Source organism: Aulostomus chinensis, chromosome 21, assembly GCF_037954235.1.
Source record: "Aulostomus chinensis isolate RoL2024-O1b breed Wild chromosome 21, RoL_Achi_v1.0, whole genome shotgun sequence".
Classification (NCBI taxonomy): Eukaryota; Metazoa; Chordata; class Actinopteri; order Syngnathiformes; family Aulostomidae; genus Aulostomus; species Aulostomus chinensis.
The window spans coordinates 8,773,838-8,793,504 of NC_141340.1; the positions used below are offsets into that span (position 1 = coordinate 8,773,838).

Below are 19,667 nucleotides of genomic sequence, written 5' to 3' on the forward strand. Positions count from 1 at the left end.
CTCTGCAGGACCATTCAAGCAGAAATATGTACAACACAAAAGGCAAAAAAGTAAGACACGTTCTTTGAAATTAATAGAAAAAAAATGCTGTACTGTAATACATTACATTGATAAAACACTCACTGTTGCCATTTCTTCATGAGAATTGATGTTTTATACAAGAGAAACACGTTTGCTTCCAAAAACAAAACAAAACAAAACAAAATCAGTGCCCTATAGCTCTTCATGGCATAAGAACTCATATCGGATGGATTTTAAAGTAATCAAAAAAAGGCAAAAGCGAATAATACATTTCCGATGTGCACGCTGCACTTTTAAAGTATACAATTAATCAGAACACGTTTTAACAAACAGGACCTGCATGCATTATTTCTAAAGGGTCCAGAAATGCTGCAGAAAACAGCTGTAGAAAGGGTGAGATATGTACATCATCAACTCTCTGGTGTCCCTCGACCGTTCACACCGGTGGCAGAAGAATCACCTTTGAAAAAGTATTGTTCTGTAATTAATGAGGCAACTCTTCATTTTGGGGGTTTTGTGTGTGTGTATCTGTGTTTGTGTGTGTGTATATGTGATAAAAATTGTATAATATATGCAGTTTTTATCCACAAAAAGACCCTTAACATGTTTAATCTATAACATACTGTAACCCAAAGTCACAGACTTCCAGAAACAATTCAGAGTACAATCAAATTGATCATTTTAGTGGCATTTTGCTAAGATATCTAACCATAGGACTGCCTATGAAAAATACTTCACAATGTTAGAGAGCGATAACCTTCATACATTTCTCTATAGTTCATATATTACAAAGGTCGTCCCAGATTGAAAATTACTAATTTTTGCTTTCATAATAAAATATTCAATTTCTCAGTGATTAGAATTCTTTTTTTTTTTTCCTCTTTTTTTTTTTTAAATTTTTTGTCAACCTACATAAATTAGTTACAAAATATTAGCGTAATTTTCTATGGTTACATTATAGGCAGCAAATACAATAAACCCATAATTTAGTTTCAGTGATTTCGGGAAGATTCCACAGTTTTCAGTCCCAAAGCTTGGATGGAAGCGCTGTGCACATACTGTTGGCAGGCGTTGCTCCCCCTGATAGGCAGGCATGTCCAGTAAACTTCACAACAGCCCACTGTATTGCCAAAAAAATGTCTTAAATTAAATTACTAATGAAATAATAAGTTACCAAAAAGCGTTAAATGTACTGTATAAGTAAATAGATATTAAATACTTTCTGATGGACTTTGCGGTCCAGTTTCCCATAGCAATGCCTTGATGTGATATGGAAAAAAGGAAGGAAGATTGCACTTTTAGGTGAAAATATCAAACCACAGTGCTTCTTGGGTGAAAGTAGGCTTCATCAGAAATAAATAAAATAAAAATCATAAAAAGGAAATAATTTATAACAAAAGCAATAAAGACAATACAGCTTGTAATGGTATGAGCGTGACTTCTAGTGACCCGGCTCATAAATAAGAAACTCCATAATTTAGCGTTGAACTGTTGAATCGACCCCATACAACCAAAACAATGCCTATTCATACATAACTATTTTCACAGATAAAGTGCTGATCGAGGAGCTTTTAGAGCGATTTTCTTTTCTTGTACCATATAAGACCCTTAAAGGGGGGGGAAAGATCTTGAGGAGAAAGAGTCCGCCAGCTTTAGGAGGATCCAGCCTGCTCAAGTCATCTAAACATGAGGACATGTACAGGATTGTGTTGTGATTTGACTTTCAGGTGAAGGCAAAACCACGGCCCATCACAGCAATGGTCACCACACATTGCCTCCAAAAGCTAGAAAGCTAGAAAAAAAGTCCCTGAGGTGCACATTCAGCTGTGTTGAGATTCCCAACCTGCCCCACCCCCGACCCCCCCACCCCCCACCCCTGTTAAGGATGATTCCTGCTGTATCCACGCACGGTTGGTGCTGTTGGTTTGGTTAAAAGAGCTTTCTTAGGAATTGACAGCATCATTGGTGTCTGCGGGCCGGCTCGATTTGATCTTGACTTTTGTATCTTTTAACACTAGCTGCCATCTCACACAGCGGTAATCCCAAACTGCTTTGCTAACGTTTTGAAGGCAAGTTTGAATTTTAAACATTTGTTAGGCAAGAAGGAACTCACAGCTTCCTCCAAAATCAAACACGTTGACATCTTATGTGCATTTACAGTACCACCCCCCCCCACCCCCACCCCCACCCCCTGGTTTTTTTCTCGTAATGTCCTCAAATCTTCATGTTTTGTCAAACTTTCACAGACTCCATTACAGACAATTTCATGGCTTCCTCCAACAGCTGATTGTCTGTAAATGTGGCAGGGGGTTCAGGGACAGATTCTGAAAGGCCAATCAGTGACTCCAGGAGGCAAGTACCCGGGTCGCTGGTTGGAGGGAGGCTTGGGTAGCTAGGCAACTGAAACTGAAAGAAGTTGTCCATATGTTCATACTCCTTCAGGGAGTTGTAGAGCGAGCTGGGCCCCAAGCAGGGGAAACCATCAAAGAACTCCAGGTCTGACTCCGACGAGAGGCTGAGGTCCATGTTGTAGCTCGCCGAGCGGTCAATGGTCGGGGAGGGCGTGTGTGGCACGCTACTGCTATGGAACAGGGCGTTTCCCTGGTTGGCGTTCTCATCCAAAAGTTCTGAGATGGCTGTTGCTCGATTGTCTGTGAGATCCTCTGCTGAGTCCAACAGTGCAACATCTATATTATCATTCTCGTCAGCAAAGTCCACCATGCTAAAGCTGCTGAACGCCTCAGTGGAAAGCTGCTGCTGGTCCTGCCGCTGTCCTGTGCAGAGTGTGTTTTTACTGTCTTTGTCTCCACCGTCCCTGCTACTTCTCGAACAGTTCTCTGCATCATTGAAACTGAGGATGCGGCTAAGGCCTTTCTCATCCACATCTAGATGGGTGCCATGTTCACATGGACTCTCGCCTGTTTCTGAGTCCTCACTCTGGCCTGAACAGTCTGATAAGTCTGTCATATCACTGCTGCAACTATTCTCTCCAGTTGCCACCAGCTCAGAGCTAAAGGGAAAGGAGGGCACTGTGGGTATGGAGGGGTGTTCGGCCTGGATCGGTAAACCGAGGGGCCTGTGAAGGGTTGTCTGCGATGCGGTGGTCTCGCTCTTGGTCTCCCCCTCCTCCTCTGTGTTAGACTGCTCCTCCAGCCTCTTCTCCAGCTCCAGCTTCATAATGGTATGGATGTAATGCGTCTGTACCCTGGTGGAGTTGAACTCTATGCGACCCTCTGTGTTTCCGCAACCATCCTTAGTGCAGCCACAAGGGAAAGAAGAATGGTCCATCTGTACAAAGCAGAAAAAGTTCAATTACTTGTATAATACATATCAAGTCAAGTCAAGTCAATTTTATTTGGATAGCGCCAAATGACAACAAAAGTTATCTCATGACACTTTACAAGTAGAGCAGGTCCAGTACCACACTCCTTCAATGAATTTACACCCAACAATTCTCCATCAGCAAGCACATCCTGCAACAGCGGCGACGAAAACCTTCCTTTTAACAGGCAGGAACGTCGAGCAGACCCAGGCTCAATGGGGACGGCCTTCTGCTTTGACCGGTTGGGGGGAAAGAGAGCAGGAGAGCGGGGCAGTGACAAAGACAAATAATGGAGGAAGACAGATATGCAGAAGGAAAGATTGGGACAGCGATAAAGAGAGAGAGAAAGGGAAGAGACTGATGGACAGATGGGGACGTGAGGAGGTGGAGCTACGGGTGGCAGCTTGAGCCTCTTCAGGTCTGCAGCCTCCTCCAGCAGCAAACACACCCTCTGATAGATTTTTTTCATGGAACTGAATCAAACAGAGCTCCAACTTTTCTTGCTCGTACCTGACATTTGATGCCAGCCAGGCTGCAGCTACAAGTTTCTGGCTCACAGAAACCCTGGCAGTCACAACCACAGTTCTCCCGGGAGATCCTCAGGTCATGTAGCTGCCTCTTCTCCTCCTTGTCGATCTTCTTTACACCTGCAGCTTTGAGTAGGGCGTAGCGACGTTTCGATGGATAAGGCTGGAGGAAAGAGCCTTCATCCAGGTTGGCTCCACTGATGTCGATGTCCTGCTCAGGGATGTCATCCACTGTCAGTCGCTCTGCCTCCTCGCATTCCTGGGTTCCATTCTTGGTCAGCTAGAGCAAACACAACCATTTCATTTGATTTGTGAAAGAGAATATCAGCATATTCACATTCTACCCCCTAATCGGTAACACTTGGCTCACCTTAAGTTTGAGAGCCTCCAGCTTATCTTCCCTTAGTCTGTTGAGAAGTTTCTCCCGGCGTAGGAGCCGCTGCTCCACAGCAAACTCAGCGAGCGTGTAGGTACGGAGCGTGCTGTGGTGCTGCATCATACCCAGAGTGCATCCTCCTCGACTGGGAACACTGGTGAAGCCCTGGCACCGAGGAAAGAAGAACACTGTCACCTGGTCGAAGGTCACATTGCCCCGCCGTGCTCTCTTGGATTTCTTGAGGATGGATGTCGCTGTGGGGGAGAGAGGGAGGTAAGTTGAGAACACGTCAGGTCAAAGTGGGAATTTCTTCAATTGCCTTTATGTGCCACTAGATGGCATAGTGCCCCACCAGTAAAAAAAAAAAAAAATCCTTGTAAGTTTGCAAATGCTGCCGAACAGAAAGTAAAAGGACATCCCCTCTGATTCAATGCCTTGTTCCTTATCATGTACACAATTTAAAAGACACAGTTAACTTAAGTCCAACACGCTCACATCCTGTGAAGTGAAACCCAAACTACCCAGCATCCATTCAGCCTTGGTTCTACTGTGTCACAAAAAACACCCAGCCCAGGAATTTCCCCTTGTGGAGGAAGCAGAACTGCCAGGATCACAAACCGGTGAGTAAATGCTTGAGGCTTCCGGAAGGTGGGGGTTGGGGGGGGGGGGTAAAACTTACCCACCCCCCTGCTGCTGCACAACTCGAACAAATAACTCAGAAACAGACAGAAGCCGAAAAAGTCCGTTCTGTTAAAAAGCATTCATGATCCAGAGCAACAGGCCATCTCGCTATACCCATACAAACATACCGAAACCATATGGGGGTCAGAGTAGAACCATATGAGGGAATGAGCCCAACAATTATTCAAGCTTTAGTATAAATTCCACTTCCTCCACCTAGGAATATTCAACATGACTTCTGAGCCACACTTGAAGACAAGCAACTTTTTCCTTCTGCTTAAACTGCCAGAACCAATGTCTGGTTTTTCTTCATGTGAACAGAAAAGGATGATAAGACTCCACATGTGTTGGGTATTATCATCATGATGAGGCGGGAAACCACTTGTACTGTAGATCTTGATTTTCTCAGCTATGGAGCTTTTCAGCCGCACACTTTAAATAACACCTTCCAAAAAAGGGGGGTTATAATTAAAAGTTCAAAGGAAGAACCTTTCCTCCAGTACAATACAGCATTACTATGTTTCATGATCTGCAGCTATGGGGAGTGCGAACAGGTTTTCACCTCATATCCATAAAATGTTCGACACCTGAAGGAAACAAAGACATCTTCTCCATGGATGACGCAGTTTTGTAGGCCGTTTCAATGCAAACTCCAGATTATGAATCCACACAATCTCCTCTACAAGTTGTGTTTGCACGCCTTCGTTTCTTGATTGTTTTACCCCCCCTTCCCTCCCCCTTTGTATCCTGTGCCCAGCCTCTTTCAGCACCTGTGCTGGGTGCACGCCCGGGCTTCAGACAAGGCCCTGTGTGTTCTAAGCTTTGGCACACTGCCACGCTACTCTTCCTGGCTCCCGTCCTCATCATCCTGGAAACCTCACAACTGTTTGCCCTTCTCCCAGCCGTCCCCTAAAGGCCAGTGGATGGACTCGCGTCCAGACAGAAACACCCTGAAGCTGCTCAACACGCATCTCCCAAGGAAAGGTGAAGCTCTGTCTGTCTGCGCGGCTCAGGGGAGCCAAGGTGAGCAGCCACTGCATAATGTGATTAGCCATTTAGCCGCTTTAGGGCATGAAATCAAAAGAGGTATTCATTGCAGAAGTCTGAAATCCTTTCTGCGAAGTGTTTCATGGGCTGCCAGCTGCTTAAATTCCTTAACCTCTCCCCCATTTTTATGGATTTGTTATCAGAGCCTACACGGAGCAGTAAAGACTAGGCAAGATAACACATTACAACGCATGTTCCATCAGCTCTTTGTTCGATTTATTGTTGCTAGAAGAACACTCACTGTTGAAATTTGTTGCTGGGGAGCTGGGGTTGCTGGGGGTGGAATCCAGGGTGTCCGAGTAGCAGCTCTCCCCCTCCGAGTCCCAGCCGGAGCAGGCAGAGGAGAGGGAGGAGGGTGAGGGTGAGGAGTAGCATGGGTCCTCATCCACCTCCTCAAACTTCCTCTTGAGAAGCCCACTCATGGCGCTAGTGTGAACAATCTGCGTGAAGGAGAAGAGGGAGGGATTATTAGCACAATTATTCACACTTGATTTGCACCGCTAAACTGAATTTTTGAATGCAAACCAATAAGAGGTCTTTTTTTTCTCTCTTTTTTTTTCCTCCACAGGGTTATTGTTACGAGCCAGTCCTGTGCTCGGCCATGTGAGTGTGTGATCAACCCATCTCCTGCTGCACTCAGCTGAGAGAGGGAGCTAGCCATGGCACAGGAAGCAATCAATCAAGCCTATTCGCATAAGTCAACAATTACTGGACCCTTCACCCTCTTCCAAATCCCATCAGCTCAGCAAATGCATTGATTAGAGAAAAGGAGCGAGCGGGGAGGTGACCAAATCATCCACACATTGACGTTTAATTTCAATCACTCCCCCTCAGGCAGCCGTCAAAATCAAACATGCAGCCTTCGCCAGACAATTTGCCACTTGTCCTGTTTAATGCCTTCACGTGGCTCTCATAGTAAATATGTCCTGGGTCTCATCGTCAAGATGTTTTGTTATGCAACTCCTGAATGCATTCTTTCAGAGCTCCCATGAGAAGGGCTGCTGCTTCAGCGATAAAAACAATCAATCCTTTGAGGGAGACAGATAGGCTGAAAGAGACAGGGTGAAGAAAAAAAGATGATTGCCAGCTAAAGATCTTGGGAAGAGGGAGCGCCATTTATTCTCTAATCTTCAAAAACATGGCCTAACATCTGTGGAACCTCTTCCACAGCTTACAAGCTTGACAGATGTCTTAAGGTTGTATTTTAATCGACGAATAAGACTCCGAGGAAGGAAAGCGCACGTTTGACGAAGGTTCACTGTTGGTGTATTATACGGTGAACGGGAATATAAATGTGTCGTGTAGCTGCGATTCAAGATATGCAGCAACATCTGGGAGGTACGAGGTGATGGCAAGGATCATCGTCACAGCTCCCGCTAACTTCAACAAGGAGGGAGGAAGAGGGGTGGTGGGAGGAAGGAAGGAAGAGAGCGGAGACATGACTGGGCTCAGCTCCAGCAAAAAGACGCTCCCCTCCAACTATGTGGAATAGGAAAGGAGGCTTTTACTTTACCCATAAAGAGATCATTTCACCATCAAACTGTTAACTGTCTTCAGCACCGTGGCCAAATCGCTTGCAGCTGCTGCAGCACCAGCGCGGTTTGAATATAGCAATTTCAGTTGTTTCCCTTAAATTTCAAACATTTACTTTGCAACACCTGCAATTTTGTTCATGCTCATGGGAACTGCAAACACAGTCATTGGGTCATTTTTTTGTGCGCTTTCACTCTCTCATTTTTAACTCGAACGATTTTTGGAGGCAGCAGGAAACTTAGCTTCAAAGTATATTAGATTGAATTAAGCTCTGTTTAATATCGGACGCACAGATGCAAAGCTAACTGTCAGTGCCACACCTTTAACAGGTAGCTAAAAATGCAAGTAGATGATTACGTCATTGAGAAATCCTCCGGTGACTTTTACAAGAACTTCAGCTCTTTGTGTGACCTGCATGCCTGGGTTATCTTATCAGAATGTTATGTAAGCGTATGGGTGGGGCGACTGACGCTGCTATGGAAGCTTCATCTTCACCACGCAACAGGGAGCAATTATGCAAAACAGGTACTCCCTTTTTGACAAGGATAATGGAGAACTAAGAGTCAAGGGCAAGAGGCTGAAACCTTTGTGTAGGCAGTGTGTGTGTGTGTGTGTGTGTGTGTGTGTGTGCGTGCGCACATGGGGGGGTTATCAGAGCTCCAGTCAGGTGTTGTCGTCTGCGGTATGATGAATGAATCACCTTGCAATCACTCGAGCTGCCTGACAAACAAAAAAAAAGGGTCTTCCTCTGCCACCTTTGGCATGTTTTACATCGGAAACCCTGATGAGAAAAAGCAGTCGATTGCCATCCATCAACTCACTGGAGCAGGAAATAATCTCCAAATGCCTTCTAATACGATCACGTCATGAGATTTGCCTTGAAACTATTTAGAAACACCTGGGTGCAGCATCTGTTGCTCGTGTACCACACACACACACACACTTGCACACCAAATAACATATGTGTTCTTCTGTGTGTGCTAGGGAGGAGGAACACACGTGGGTTCACCTTACAGTTTTGCCCCCCCCCCCCCCACACACACAATTCTCTCGGAAAAAAGTAAAACAAAGCTGTGAGGCATCCTCAAGGGAGTGCATAGCGCCAGCTAAGCAAAGTCTTTTTAATTAAAAGCTGCAGTGAGCCAGAAGGGGGAGGAGAGGGATGGGGGTGGGTGGGTGGGGGGGGGGGGGGGGCAGTGGTGTCAGAACTGGGTCATTGTCTCTTGACTGCAGTCTACCTGACACATTGATTTGTTAATCCTGTTCAACGTGCAGAAACAATGGTGAGAGGTTAATCCTGGCAAGGGGACAGTTTGTAGTCAATCTGGAGCTTCTCAGCCGCTGCAGCCACAGAACAAGGCCGGGAGAGAGAGCAGCGAGAGTGGATCAGAACGAGGGACGGGGGGGGGGGGGGTAAAAAAAAAAGAAAGACAGCAAAACGTGCAATGACTCATTTGCAAAAAGTGCAGAGGGAGAGTTGGGGGGGGGGGGGGGATAAAGAAGAATTCGGGCTCCCCAAGAAAGCAGCGCCTGTGAATGGCTGCTCTAAATAGAGAATGGATGTGATCGGACAGCCGAGCCAGAGACGGAGCACAGCATGTTTTCAACGCGCACTAAATTATGCATCACTGTCATTCCATCAACCACACGCAGGCAGGCAGATAAAGGATGCATCCGCTGAGGTGCTCCCCAGCCAGTTGTCAGAGCTGGGCAGATAAATCTCCAGCTGGAAGATTTGTCACCAGAAGCACTACACGGCTTAAGTCAGATACATAACTATGTCAACCATATAAGATTAGCCTGATACATGCAGCTAAAGGCTATTAGCATGACTTCAGAGGCCCACTTCATAATGCTGCTCATTAGAGGGAGTTAATTATAAGATCAGGAAGATGAAAAGTTAATAAATCACTCATTTAGAGCATTTTACACAAATAAAAAGGAATTTGGATAAAGCCTTGCTTCATTTCCAAAACACTGATTTGACAAAGACGTGATCAGGAAGTGAAAAAACTAGAAGCAAAGTGTTCGTGCATCCTTGTGTGCAAGACTCTTCACCTCCCAGGCTGTTTAAACTGCCCCTGTCTGCCCTGGAGCCCAACAGGACAAGTTACAGTTGACTTTGCCCCCTTGCACTGCCTGTCCAGCCCCTTTGCAGCTGATAAAGTGTGTGTGTGTGTGGGTGTGCGGGAGTGACAAGTTGCACTAATCTTAGCCTGCCCAAAGCATTTACATGGCACACTGACAACCCTGCGCAGTGTCTGCTGAATGACTGAATGACTGAGCTGAGTGCTCATAAAATGTGATAATGATGAGCCTGGGAGTCTTCCCCGCATGTGTGGCAGCGTGTCTGAGCAGGTCGTCCCTCCAGGCTTCAAGGTATTGCACCTCTCACTTCCAGCTCTGTCACTGAGAAGATGGAGGTAATTGATCGGAGGCATTGAGGGGACGGGGGCTGGATTCCAGCTCCTGCACAGCTGGAACCCACACACACACACACACACACACACACACACACAAGCTTCATGTCTTAACTCAGCTGTGAAACCCAAAGCGCTCCACCTGCTGGAACAAAACGGGCAAAGCTTCTGTTTTCTCCTCTATGAGCCTGTTGTTCTCCCTGCGAGCTCGCCGCCACAGAAACATTCTGTTCCTCCGCTTTTTCTTTTTTCTTTCTTCGACCCATGCACATAACACTGATTCCAAAAAGGAGGAGAGGTAGTGGGAATGAGGAGGGTGGATTGTACAAAACAAATAAATAATGTCATGTCTCCAAGCCACAGGAATTCCATTCTGGCAGCAGGCGATCTAGCTGTAATAGTGGGAGAAGAAGACAGACTCAATCTAACCCAGATGTGTTTTCTACTGCTAACCACTGGAAAGTCCTGCACCCACAAGGCAGCGGAAAGAGCAAACACTACCTTTCCACAGCCACACCTGACCTGAGTATTAGCTTGCATGTGGACCTCACATGCACTCAGCTGTCATTAATCTCTTATGCAGGCCAAACCTGCAGGAGACAGTGTGTGTGTGTGTGTGTGTGTGTGTGTGTGTGTGTGTGTGTGTGTGTGTGCGCACACGCAAGTTAGCAAAAACAAAAAAAGGTTCAAAATGATAACTAACTGTTAAAAGAGAGTTTTGGAAAGATCTGAAACTGTGCAAAGTTAAAATGCAAATTCCTTGAGTGTATGTGTGTGTGTGTGTGTGGAGGAAGGGAGGAAGTGTATATGGGTTCAGAGGTTATGCTCCAGTCTGAGACAGGACAAAGCAGATGGGTGCTCCTCACTGCTATGTGGGAGACTGTCAGCAGACTTCTTCTCTCACCCCCCCCCCCCCCGACCCCCTCCATGCACAAAAGCGTGGGGGCTGTCCTGCGTGACCAAAAATGAAGCAGGCAACCTTGTCTGAACCCTGCTGCTGCTGCGGCTCCCAGCTGGGGGAGACAAGTGTGTGCGCGCTTCCTGAGGTTGTGAAACGTACACTGCAGTGCACAGGAAGTGGTCATCCACACTATCAGTGGTGCGTCTGACAGCTGCAGGCAGCACAATGCTGGCGGAGCCGTGCGATGGAGACACGGGAGTCAGGAGGTATAAAGGACATTTGTAATGCATGGACTTCCTCCAAACATGACTTCATGAAACACTGATTTTTTGGTGGTGGTGGTGGTGGTGGGGGGGGGGGGGGGGTCACAAATAAAATAAAATTAAAAAAAAAAAGCTAAGATGAAATATTCTGTTACCTAAGAGAGGATAAAGAGGCATTCCTGTGGAAACACACAACCACAAGAATTACAGAGCAGGCAGATACGGAGCTCTGTGTAAACAAAGGATCATTCAGAGCCCTGTAGCCTAATTCCAGAAAACATGATTCCAAAAATGATCCGGGTGAGGTCGCGCTCGAGACGCTTCCTCTATTAAAAGCAGATAGCTCCGGAGAATGATTATGAACATTAATAGCTTAAGAATCATCCAAATTAAGATAATTTAGAAAACGCTTTCAGTTCAACTTTTAGCGGTTTTTTTTTCTTCTTCTTTTTGGCTTGAGTGTAATTCATTGCAAAAATGTTGTAAATATGTTGGCGATACCAAAACAATTTGCGCATCTGGCTTCATGTGCGCATTTAAAATAAAATAAAATAAGGAAACCAGATACGAAAGCTCGCTGCACAACAGCTGAGCCGATCATTCCTCCTCATGATTAAATTCTCCTTGACAGCGGCTCTATCAGCTGTAGTGCCTTCAGGAGTCGCTCGAGTTCCAAGAGGCGCACCAGCACCGCGGACGGAAGAGGCGCAGAGAGAGAGAGAGAGAGAGAGAGAGAGAGAGAGAGAGAGAGAGAGAGAGAGAGAGAGAGAGAGAGAGAGAGCCCCGTGCGGAGTTGCTTCTGAGTACACAAAGCCGACCTCATCAAAACTTGAGCTTCAATGGAGAGACACCCGAAACGCATTGAAATGTAAAAGTACCTGAAGTGTGAGGTTGTGTAGAAACGGGAATGTGCAGCGATCGGTGCGCTGACCGATGAGTGAATGAAGGCTGGGGAGTCTCGCCTCAATCAACTAATCATCATTTCTAATCAAATTGACATCAGCTTGCAGCGTAAAAGCAAAAAAAAAAAAAAAAAAAAAAACAGCAGCGGAACTCACGTTTTACTATGAAGGCTCGTGACAGCCGCGCTAAAATAACCCTCAATAAAATAAAATAAAAGCAACGTGCGTTTAAAAGACTAAAATAGGAGGCAAACTAGGACTCCTCCGCGGACGGCTAGTGTTCAATAACTCCCAATTGTTTGTACTCACCACCAATTCAAGTATCCGATCACCATTAGTGATAAAATAGCCGTGGATAAACAGCCGATGGGACAACAGCGTAGTAATCCAAATGGCACCGATAAACAGAACGCGTATCCTGGTTCAGAGCAGCTCTCAGTGCTATTGTCTCCGCTCCGGCGTGCGGGGCTCCGTACCGGCTCAAGCGCTTCCCTTGTCTGTAGCAGACTGCCGAGAAGCGCAGCCTTTTTCGTCAGTGGAAAACTCCCTCCTGGCGTCTGGTCTGACGCAGGCGGTGACACAGGGAGGCTGCCCACGCCGCTTCCTGCCGGTCCTCCTGCCTCCTCCTCTACACTCGAGCCTGCCTACAAAGCCACAGACATCCACTTATCACTATTATCATGATCATTATTATTATTATTATAGTAATAATAATAATAATAATTAGTAGTAGTAGTAGTAGTATTTCATGAACAATCACATTAAAAAGTCACGCAACCTGGTGGTGGATTTTTAATATGGGCAGATTTTTTTTTTTATATTCCAAACAAAGAGAGTAAAACACTTAAAGTGCAGCGTGTCTTTAAAAGTCCCACTAATGTTTATTATTAGGTAACTGAAAATAAAACTATGACGTGACTTTTTACACAAACAAAAGAGGAAGAGGTTCTTTTTTTAAATTTTTAAACAAGGAATGTGACTCCTTTATAGGTTTTCAACACAAAATCCTGGGTGCCATACACACTGCCAGGGCCCCCCAAGAGCCAAACAAACTAAGATTTTCTTTCATTAAGCTCCTCAGTGGTCAGTCGCATTGTAAATTTCAGACTTTTGGAAGATAGTTATGAATTTGAGTGACATGTGGCATTCTTTGTTATTGTTGTTTATTGTTGCTCTGTTTACAAAGACCATCCATAAAAGTGTAGGTTCACGCAGGGATAAAAGTCACCCGGAGTTCAGAACGAAGCCTCCTTTGATATCAGAGAGATGGGGATTTTTGCTTTGTGTTCTAAATATTCTGTTTATCCCACATCTGTGAATCGGGGTCACCAAAATACTATTAGGAATGCCTCTCAGCAACACACATTACTCCAACACGATAAAAAAAATGGATCATGCGATAACCATTTTGTCCTCCACTGAAAGCGTTTCTATGACAAAACGTCAACGAAACATTCATTTCTTCTCGGAAATCATCACCAAGTGTCATAAAAGATGAATAATTTAATCTCTGTGACTTGTGTTTTCTTACTATGACACAACATCAGATGTTTTGTTTCCAAGTAAATGGCACCTCAGTTCCAAATCAGAACCCTGAGTTGAACCCAACAGTCCGAGGAGTATCATGACTAATCAGATAGTATCATCTGTGATGGTGACGTGGGAGGTGCTGCACCGTTTAGAGGTGTGGTTCAGTCTAGCTACAGAAGAAAAACACTGAGTCAGCTGTATGATATGATGACTCACTTTCTTTTTTATAAAACAGAATGTGAGGTAAGTGAAGTTTTTTTGGGGGGGGGGGGTTTCTGAGGGGAAACAACTGATTTACAATGTTTGCTACGTTCTTATAGTGGTGCATCCATGTGACGGAGACTTGAATCAATTATTGGCATCGTTGAGTTCAGGCAAAAATAAATAAATAAATAAATAAATTACTCGAATTCTAGATGTGCACAGGAGCCATAAAATGTGCCTGAGAGGTCATCACAGGTCACTGAGATGGTGCCTTCTGTGTTTTTTTGGAGACTTAAAGACCATTTTATGAGGTTGTTAGCACAAAATATATAAATGCACATCTGCTGATTGTTTTATTGGCTGATTAAAGTATTTTTGCATTTGGTAAATTCACAAAATTGCATAAAAGCTGCATTTAAAGTTTTATGTTGGGAAATAAAATGAAGTCTTAAAGAGTCCATTATTACCTAATAATAAAGTTGTACGATTTAACCTTTTAAATGGGCAGACATTCAGCAGAGGAGTGTTTCAGATGAGCTGAGTATTTAAAGAACTGCCTAAAAATACGAAAAATATGAAAAACTTCAATAATAAATCATCCTTGACCTCCTCAAATTCCTCACTGTTGTAATCCCGGACGGGATCTATCTGCAACAAGCAGCAGCAACACACACACACACACACACACACACACACACACACACACACACACACACACACACACACACACACACACACACACACACCCTCCTCCTCCTTCTCCTGCAGGTATTTACAGATCCAGCTGCCCACGGTGAGTTCCAGCACTCAGGGTCTTTGCTTTCATTCTCAGCTGGACCTGAAACACTGGAGCGATGTGTTCTGCCAGTGTCAATACAGGTGCTTGACTCAGACATTCGAGGCGGCAGCGATGAGGCTCCTGAAGCTGTGTACACTGACTTGTGTTAATTGTCTCCTGTTAATAGAGGGTCCCCTTTTCTCACATGCTTGATGAGCCTAAGGGCCCCCAATTATATACCCCCCCTCCCTCCACCCCCACCTCTCTAAGGCTTAACAAGCAGCTGAATGACAACAGAGGAGTCCTATTAGTGCTCTCAGTGTTGCTGCTTTGATACCAAGTCATGTTTTCAGTCTTATACTGTGTACATATACATTAATATGGGGAGAGAGAGAGAGAGAGAGAGAGAGAGAGAGAGAGAGAGAGAGAGAGAGAGAGAGAGAGAGAGAGAGAGAGAGAGAGAGGTTTTCCTGGAGGCCTAAATTAGCATTCAAGTAAATATGGAGAGGGATATCTTCTATGGCACTGTCTAATCTGACGAGATCGCCCATGTGATTATTCTTACACAATCAAAAATTAAAGCTGGGACATGAATGATAAAATCCTGCAGTCAAAACACTCATTGAACATTTCAACAGCAAATTATCAGGTGAATTATTTATCTCTTTCATCAAAGGCTGTTGGAGCATCGACCGCACTGTAACTGAAGTCAGACAAGTGTCAAAAGAGGGTCGTTTTTGGTGAATTTGCACATTTTCGGCACAGTTGTTGTGAAATTCTGGATGCTAATTACACGAAACTCTTAAAAAGTGACAACTCTGCTTAATCGCTCACTTAAACATTAGATATCTGAGGATATCATGACAGAGAAAAGAGGTGAGTAAATAAATAAATCAGCAAACACTCCATGTGATATCAGCATCAGGAACCCTTGTTAGCTCAGTTCAGACTGTAATAATGATACCGTCTGGTGGTTTGTTTTTGTTTTCATGCATCCAAGGCGTGTAATACAGTCGGCACGAGTGTGTGTGTGTGTGTGTGTGTGTGTGTGTGTTTGTGCATGTGTAACGCTCCAGCGAGAGCCAGAGAGTCTGTCTGTCCAGACAGACTCCACCCAATTAGCCTCCCTGTCGCTCTTCAACTCTTAAAGTCTAAACAATGAGGCATCCACAGCCCCAAGGAAAGAAAACGTCAGGAGTAGAAGCAGCAGCAGTCGCATCCGTCACTGAGGAATTCTGCTTCACTTTTCAAAAAATAAAAATAAATAAATAAAAATAATAATCAGCAACATGAACAATTAGCCCTGTGTTTGACATGTCCCCGAGAGCATCCAGACGCTCTCGCCTCTGCTGCATCTGTGGTTTGCTTCACGTCAAGGCTAATTATAGTTGCAGCGTTGGCAAACAGCAGATCCCCAACACGTGTTCAATAATGTTGTTTGACAGACTCGCGTTATGCAACAAGCAAATCTGGGTGTCGTTAAAAAAAAAATCCTGTCATGAGTTCTTATATTGGTGGTTGCCCTCACCAAGAAAACATCTTAGCTGGGGAGTTACACTCATCGGTTCCTTTTTTTGTTTTGTTTTTTTGGATAAAGAAGTTCCAGGGAAGAGCGCGACTCATACATGTTTACACTCTCTTCGAAGAAAAAGAACTCTGTGTGTGTGTGTGTGTGTGTGTGTATTTGTGTCTGTGTCAGATGGGTGGGGGTAGGGCTAGAGGGGGGTGAAGCTGTGGTGCCAAAGCCACTGAATCAGGCCTGAATACATTAAGGCCACTCTCTTTAAAAGTGTGCCAAAGAGTTCATGGTGGAAGACGCCCCTCCAGGAGCACAATAATGGGCTTCAATGCTTTCCATCTGCGGAGGGGAAAAAAAGGCCTGTGACTGCACGTGCTGCGCAGAGTGGCTCAGCAATGTATCAATTTATGGCACATCAGAGGCATCATAAAACTAATGTGAGGACTCTTGAGTAAAATGCCATCAACACACACATACACACACAAAAAAAGAGCCTTCACAGAACAGGAATGTCGCGTTGTGCTTTGATTCAATCAAGCCTGACGTGATCTGGTTTTAAGTTCACTGAAAATTGGGATTGGATAAAATGATTTTCCTTTCAAATATGGTTCACAGGAGTATTCTGCTCTTCAAGACATTTCCCCCCCTGCAACAGGGCGCGTTTCCACTGGCTGACTTCGGCTCGGGTCGGGTCGGCACGGCTCGGTACGGGTGCCTTTCCACGTGCACTGAGTACCACATTAGCGTGGGTGGACTCATCGGCCGATAGTTCGCCGACATAATTTGTGTGCGACACAACAACAATGGACGACATGGAGGCAGTGTTAAGCCTGTTGCTCAGTGGTTTTTGCTTCAACTCAAAGTAAGAGACAACAGACAGGTAAGGCTTCAAGCGGCGAAACAGAACACCCAAGAAAAGTATAAAAGACTTCACCAAGCAATCAACCAGCATTCCGCCAAGGCCAAGGAGATACAAAGTAGATGACGTAAGCAGTAAATTACCCAATCAGAGCCCCGCTATGTGCTTAAGTCACATTGTAGACCCTGCTTGACTTGCTTGGAAACCCAGCGGAGCAGGGACCAAAATGGTAACGGTTAGTACCGCGTTGGGGCCAGTAGAAACGGGGCCAAACCGACCCGACCCGAGCTGAAGTGAGCCAGTGGAAACGCGCCCCTAGTTGTGACTCCAGAATGCAGGAAGAGCCAGTCACGAGCCAGTCGCTATTAGCTTGAAGCTATTAGTGACACTGGTGAAAACACATCCATCAACAAACTCTTAAATGACATCACCTGGTATAATTCATGATTTCTCTATCCAAGTGTACCCTCAATACTTCAAGTTGTGCTAAAAACTATTTCCATCAGCCCATTTTGATTAATTTTGAAGTACTGGATTTGAAAAACTTTTCGAATTTAACAAGTTTTTGCACGACTTTTTTTAACTTGCTTGAGGCAGTCTTCTCCTTTTTCAAAGATGCGTCAATACGTAAAACAGGCGGATGGAAACTCTAAATTTGAATAAGCTCTGATGTAGCAAATTCGCTAAAAAGCAGTTTTTAGAATATTCTTAAATTATGTCCCTGGACAGCATCAGACATGTCTGACACGAACTGGTGATTAAGAGCAATGACACTTCCTCAGGAGTTTGCTTCACTCCATCTTTCACTGATAAACTGTTCTTCTACTGCTTGTTGCAGTCACGTGCCACTTTGCTCATATTGCAACTTTCTGGCGGCATTATGCAGCCTATTCTAGTTGCTCCAAACAAGTTTATTGAAACACAACTAATGTAAATTTCCTTTGTTTCTGAAACAGCAACAATTTGCTCAAAACTAAATTGACAATTTAGGGCTTTACAACTTATAACGCTTCCAGTTTGGTGCTACAGCAGATGAGCGTGACCAGCTGGAGCATTCAGTTGATTCCACTTGTTATCACTCATATACGTGGTCGCCAAACTGGAAGTGTTAAGGTGAGTTATTTAAATTCAAGCTCAGGTAAAAGTGTTGCTGTGCTTCAGGATCGGACAAAACTATTTTCAAGCTTGATTGTTTTTTTGTTTTTTTTGTGGTCCTCATCAAATCTCTTGTATCAGGTGAAGAAAAGAAAGCAGAGCCTTAAATACAGCACATTTACAACAACAACAACAATGGTGTAGAAGTGTCACCCAGAGGGAGTGATGGGCCAGATGAGACAGTCTGTTGTTGTTGCGGTCAGGCCGGGCAGACGGACACAACGGGGCTCAGGGCGAGCTGATTGATAGCTCCAGCTGTCCCAGAGGAGAGGAGCACTACAGGCAGACAGCTGGTCACCTGTAGCCCCAGACATGACTGCCACAGAGGCACGTAGCATTGTGTTTCACTGAAAACAAGCACATGAGACTTGAGGAATAAGAGAACACTTGAAGGAATAGATGTCGTCGGGGGAAGTCATTTAGAAGATTTATAAAAACAAATAGCAGCAATCCAAAGGTTAGACTAATAAGAGTGCTTATCATCATCATCCTTTAATTACACCTCTTTAAACCATTTTGCTGATGTACTTAAAGAGAAGAAGGAGAAGAGATGAGCTCGCTCCAGCTCAGGGATTAATCCAGAAGCAAGGTGGAGGAAAAGAACCCCTCACCACCCCCACCCCTCGTCCAATCAGCAGGCAGAGGAGCCGGTTCACCCGAAGACCAAAGAATCTGTGTTCAGTGATATGACATCATCAACTGCCCACTAATAGGAAAGGTCGCTTGTTTTTTTTTTTTCCTTCATACTTTGAAGATGAGTGAGTAAACACAAAGACTTTCCAAGTTGGGCTTTTCTCGTTTATCCGTAATACGGCGGCTTCCTGAATCGGAGTTTGAGAGACTGCAGATATCAGGGTTCAGCTCCGAGACAGACACCATTCAGAAATTCAACAACTTGCACTGCTGTTTGCCTTTGTCGCCGTTAACACCGAGACAAGACATACTCGGTTTTCAATGCGTCCATTCATTCACTAACAAACAAGCACTATGTTTGAGTTGCTCTCTCTCCCCCTGCATAACTGTCTTTTCTCTTACTGCTTCGCTGTACTATGTGTCTTTGGCTCTGGGAAAAGAAAGGCTGCCAGTTTGTGTGTGTGTGTGTGTGTGTGTGTGTGTTTTCTTTACTTGGCAACGTCACAAGGCTGTTTGGCTAATGCATTCTGGATTGTCTCTCCCAGGACATTTGTTCTATGTTTTATTCATTGGTGTGATGTGCTATAGACCCCCCCGACATAATATTATTGATTGCTTAATAGGCTATCAAAAGAACGACCACACTGACCGAAGCAAGAGCTCAAAAGGGTATCATTACTATTAGAGATGTAGAAGACAAGAAAAAAAACAGGGATTATTCATTTCTAGATTATTTGTGGTTAGAAAAGGCAGAAATTGTCCACCGCAACCAAGAGAATTAGTGACTAAAACACGCTAAAAACGCTTTCAAGTGCAGATTAATAACTGATTATTCAACCCCGAACAAACCATTACTTTATTAAGAGGGACCACGCATCATTACAGTCAAACAGATTTAATATACATTAAGCTCATTTGCAGCCACATTTGTCACATTTTGGATTATGATGGACCTAAATCAGGCAGACTCCTTTTGAAAACGTACACGACGCAGTG

The 19,667-nt window shown here is 44.6% G+C and overlaps 1 protein-coding gene across 1 annotated transcript; it reads right to left on the reverse strand.

Annotated features, from left to right (window-relative positions):
• Nucleotides 1-883: 883 nt before the first annotated feature.
• On the reverse strand, nucleotides 884-12,634 carry csrnp1b (cysteine-serine-rich nuclear protein 1b). Its single transcript, XM_086191894.1, has 5 exons — nucleotides 12,303-12,634; nucleotides 6,216-6,414; nucleotides 4,241-4,500; nucleotides 3,854-4,150; nucleotides 884-3,309 (listed from the first exon to the last, which is right to left on the reverse strand). Exons 2-5 carry the CDS (start codon nucleotides 6,394-6,396, stop codon nucleotides 2,254-2,256), a joined length of 1,794 nt encoding a protein of 597 aa, XP_086048020.1. The 5' UTR covers nucleotides 6,397-6,414; nucleotides 12,303-12,634; the 3' UTR covers nucleotides 884-2,253.
• Between the last annotated feature and the right edge of the window lie 7,033 nt (nucleotides 12,635-19,667).

Coding starts and splice junctions, on each gene's coding strand:
- csrnp1b (XM_086191894.1), bottom strand. CDS start 6,396: ATGAGTGGGCTTCTCAAGAGGAAGTTTGAGGAGGTGGATGAGGACCCA. Junction 4,151..4,240: donor TGGAGGCTCTCAAACTTAAG/GTGAGCCAAGTG, acceptor TGTTTGCTCTAG/CTGACCAAGAATGGAACCCA. Junction 3,310..3,853: donor TGGCTGGCATCAAATGTCAG/GTACGAGCAAGA, acceptor TGCTTTGTACAG/ATGGACCATTCTTCTTTCCC.